This window comes from Lolium rigidum, chromosome 7, assembly GCF_022539505.1.
Source record: "Lolium rigidum isolate FL_2022 chromosome 7, APGP_CSIRO_Lrig_0.1, whole genome shotgun sequence".
NCBI lineage: Eukaryota > Viridiplantae > Streptophyta > Magnoliopsida > Poales > Poaceae > Lolium > Lolium rigidum.
The window spans coordinates 335,277,523-335,280,744 of record NC_061514.1 but is presented as its reverse complement, the minus strand read 5'-3'; the positions used below and the strand labels follow the sequence as shown (position 1 = coordinate 335,280,744).

Here is a 3,222-nt window from a genome sequence, read left to right as displayed (position 1 = left end):
GGGGATCACTCTTTTGGTGGTGGTTCTCATGTTTGAGGCCAAGAGGAGGTGCAACGGTCTTCTCGGTGGAACTCTGCCCTTCGGTTCCGTCAGCGGTTCTCGGAGTCGCGACATGAGCTCGGCAGTGGGATACCCTTCGACGGTGGCTGCGACTCTCCTAGCTCTGCAATGTGTAGAGTGATCGCTCGGCAAGCGGGTTTGTTTCTCCGCATCCTCTCGACTTCGAGATCCTTTCGACCGATCCAACTTCACTTCTTCCTGCTTTTCTCGGTCTGTCTCGGCATTGTTTGGTGCTAAGTTTTTAGGCTTGGTGATGTCGCTTGTGCGTTATCATCGAACTCAACGTTCTCTTTCAAGACGTCCAAAACACGCGCATGCAAAGCCAGTGCCCATGCTATCTTCCTAAAATGAAAAAGAAAAATACCCACGAATGACATGGAGTAGCATATATCTACTTTTCAGGGGTAATAAACATGACAAAGAATGTATGTACCCTGAGTTTGGTATGATCTCCTTGTTCTATTATCAACCACATCAACTTACCTCAAAAAAAAAAAAACCCACATCTACTTGGGAAGAACAGGCGTGAGCAACGGCTTACTGTAGAAGAATGCCTCCAGGTTTCCAATCATGAGGTCGCTAAGGTCGGAGCGAGACTCCGTGGTGAAGACCGCCTCATGAGCGGTGAGCACCACGTTGTCCATGGAGAAGAACTCCGTCGGCACCTCTGGCTCCTTCTCAAATACGTCTAGGCCCGCACCAGCTATCTCCCCTCCCTTGAGCGCCCTGATCAGCGCCGCCTCATCAATGTTCCCTCCACGTGCGATGTTCACCACTACGCCGTCTTCTCCTAGTGCCTCCAGGACTTCCATGTTGACAATGTGCCGTGTCTGAGCGTTCAGGGCGCACGCGACAATGAGCACATCAGATTCAGTGGCGAGGCTAATCGCATCGGGGAAATATCTGAAGGAGACGGTATCCTTTGGTCTTCTGGAATGGTACTGGATGACGCAGCCAAATGCTTCGAGACGCCTAGCGATCGATGAACCGATGCTCCCCAGACCGATGATGCCTACGCGCTTGCCACCTAGCTGGTACAATATCAGAATTAATATTGACACTATTTTCACAGAAGGTACAATGTATGACAAGAACAGGACTTCAGGTATTTAGTAAGCGGTTAGAACCGGTGAGGTATTGAATGATGAACACGGTAATAAGGTACCCCGTCCAGACTCCAGATTCCCAGTTTTATTAACAGAAAATAGTCTCAGTTCCACCACCCTACTGTTGCTCTAATTGGACGATTCATCGTAAGCTGTTTGCGCGTAACCATCCTAGTACAATTCTTTCCAAAATGGACAAGATCTGAGTTCAAATCAATCTTAGCAGTTGAATCGAGTAGTCCAGTTTTGAGTTCAAATTGATTACACCGGCAAATGTGGCCTAAAAATAAGAAATGAATTGAATTTGTGTTCAGAGGTACTGTATCTGTTACTGTCTTCATCAGTAGAGAAGAAAGAAAGGACAGACCTTGGAGCCGAGCGGGTAGTCTCCTTGGACCGGCCACAGCCCGCGCCGGACGTAGCGGTCGGCCTCGGAGACTTTCCGGAGCACGTCGATGAGGAGCCCTACGGCGTGGTCGGCCACGTCCGTGGAGAATACCTCGCCGGCGCCGGCCACGAGGACGCTCCGGCGCGCGCACTCGGCGAGGTCGATGTGGTCCAGGCCGGCGGAGGTGGTCACGACGCAGCGAAGGTACGGCGCCGCATCGAGGAAGGCGGTGTCCACGCGGATGGCTCCGCCGCCGACGACGAGCGCAGCCCGCGGGGGCTCGGGCTCCGCGGCGGCGGACGCGGCGAGGAAGGCCGGGAGGGGCGCGCCCGAGTCGTAGAAGCTGAGGACGCGGTAGCGCGCCCGTAGCGCGGTGGCGAGGTAGTCGTTGGCGCGGCGCAGGAGGAGGACCGAGTGCTTGGCGCCCGAGGGAGGAGCCGTCGCGGCGGTGACGCCGGACGCCATCGGCCGGCCGTTCTATCCAAACCACCTGACACCTGAGGCCTTGTTTGGCAACGGTGGATTCCAGTGTTTTGGAGTGTATAATACAACGTGTTTTTGGTGAATACACTTCCGTCACCCAATTCCCTTTCTCCCACCCAATACTCTCACACCACAATACTCTCCACCCAATCCCATCGTTTGGCATACAGGGATTTATCTGATCGCATTTGAACACAAACTGGGAGCAAATGGCATGTTGCATTGTGAAGTAATAAAAATCAAAATTGTACACCAATCTGTTCATCAACTGGCTCACATTAACTTCAATCAATGGTGACCACAAAACTAAATTAAGTATCAAGTAAATGCAATATATTAAATGGCACTTCTTGTGCTCAACTTTGGAAGCAGAGATGACAAATTTGCCAGTTCACAATCTTAGAAAACATAAACTAAAAACTACTAGCTGTGGAGCGTCCTCTTCTTGGATTCCTGAGTTCAACTATGCTGCATTCCTGAAACAACAGAGGCATAAACAGTGAGTAAACTCATTGGCATTGTTAAGTGATACTCGAAGCAACTGAACCCTGCATAGTCTGAAAACAGCAGATGTACAAACACTCCGGTCCTACTACTACTACCAGTTTCAAGGGTTAGGCACAGAGTCCTAGCCTGGTGGAGCATTCTCCTCTTCGGTTCCTATTACTTGCAGAACATATGCACAACTTCCCTGTCGATGCAATCCTCCTATTTGCAGAACTGAACCTATAGTCGATGCAATCCTACTACTTGCAGAATTGGACACATGGTCAATGCAGAGAAGAGTCACGTTGAATCAGCGGCAGGTTATAGAATGAGATTGGTCTAACAAGAAGGTAAGATATGCACATACAAATGAATGTAATCTCTGTCAACTTTCCAAAACTAACATGCACTGAATCCTATCCCAGCTTGGTGGACCCTCCTCCTCTTCGATTGAAATCCAATAAGGCTTGGGCTCCTGAAAAAGAGGTATAAACTGCTAGTAAACAGCATATGTTACTGCATAAACAGAGGCATATAATCAGTGGACATGGACAAGTTCACTCACACAGATAAACTTAAGCATCAACTGGTGTGTTTTCCCAGGAAGAGTCTATAAGCTACAAGAGCTATTTCAACCAAGCCGACTAAAGCAAGTAAAAACGATCTCATACAGTATTTGGTGCCAATTATATACAAAAT

General features: G+C 49.4%; 1 protein-coding gene across 1 annotated transcript; it reads right to left on the bottom strand.

Moving 5' to 3' along the window:
- Positions 1–552: 552 nt before the first annotated feature.
- Positions 553–2,019, bottom strand: LOC124673473 (glyoxylate/hydroxypyruvate reductase HPR3-like). Its single transcript, XM_047209551.1, has 2 exons — positions 1,534–2,019; positions 553–1,091 (listed from the first exon to the last, which is right to left on the bottom strand). The coding sequence occupies exons 1-2, from the start codon at positions 2,017–2,019 to the stop codon at positions 567–569; spliced, it is 1,011 nt and encodes a 336-aa protein (XP_047065507.1). The 3' UTR covers positions 553–566.
- Between the last annotated feature and the right edge of the window lie 1,203 nt (positions 2,020–3,222).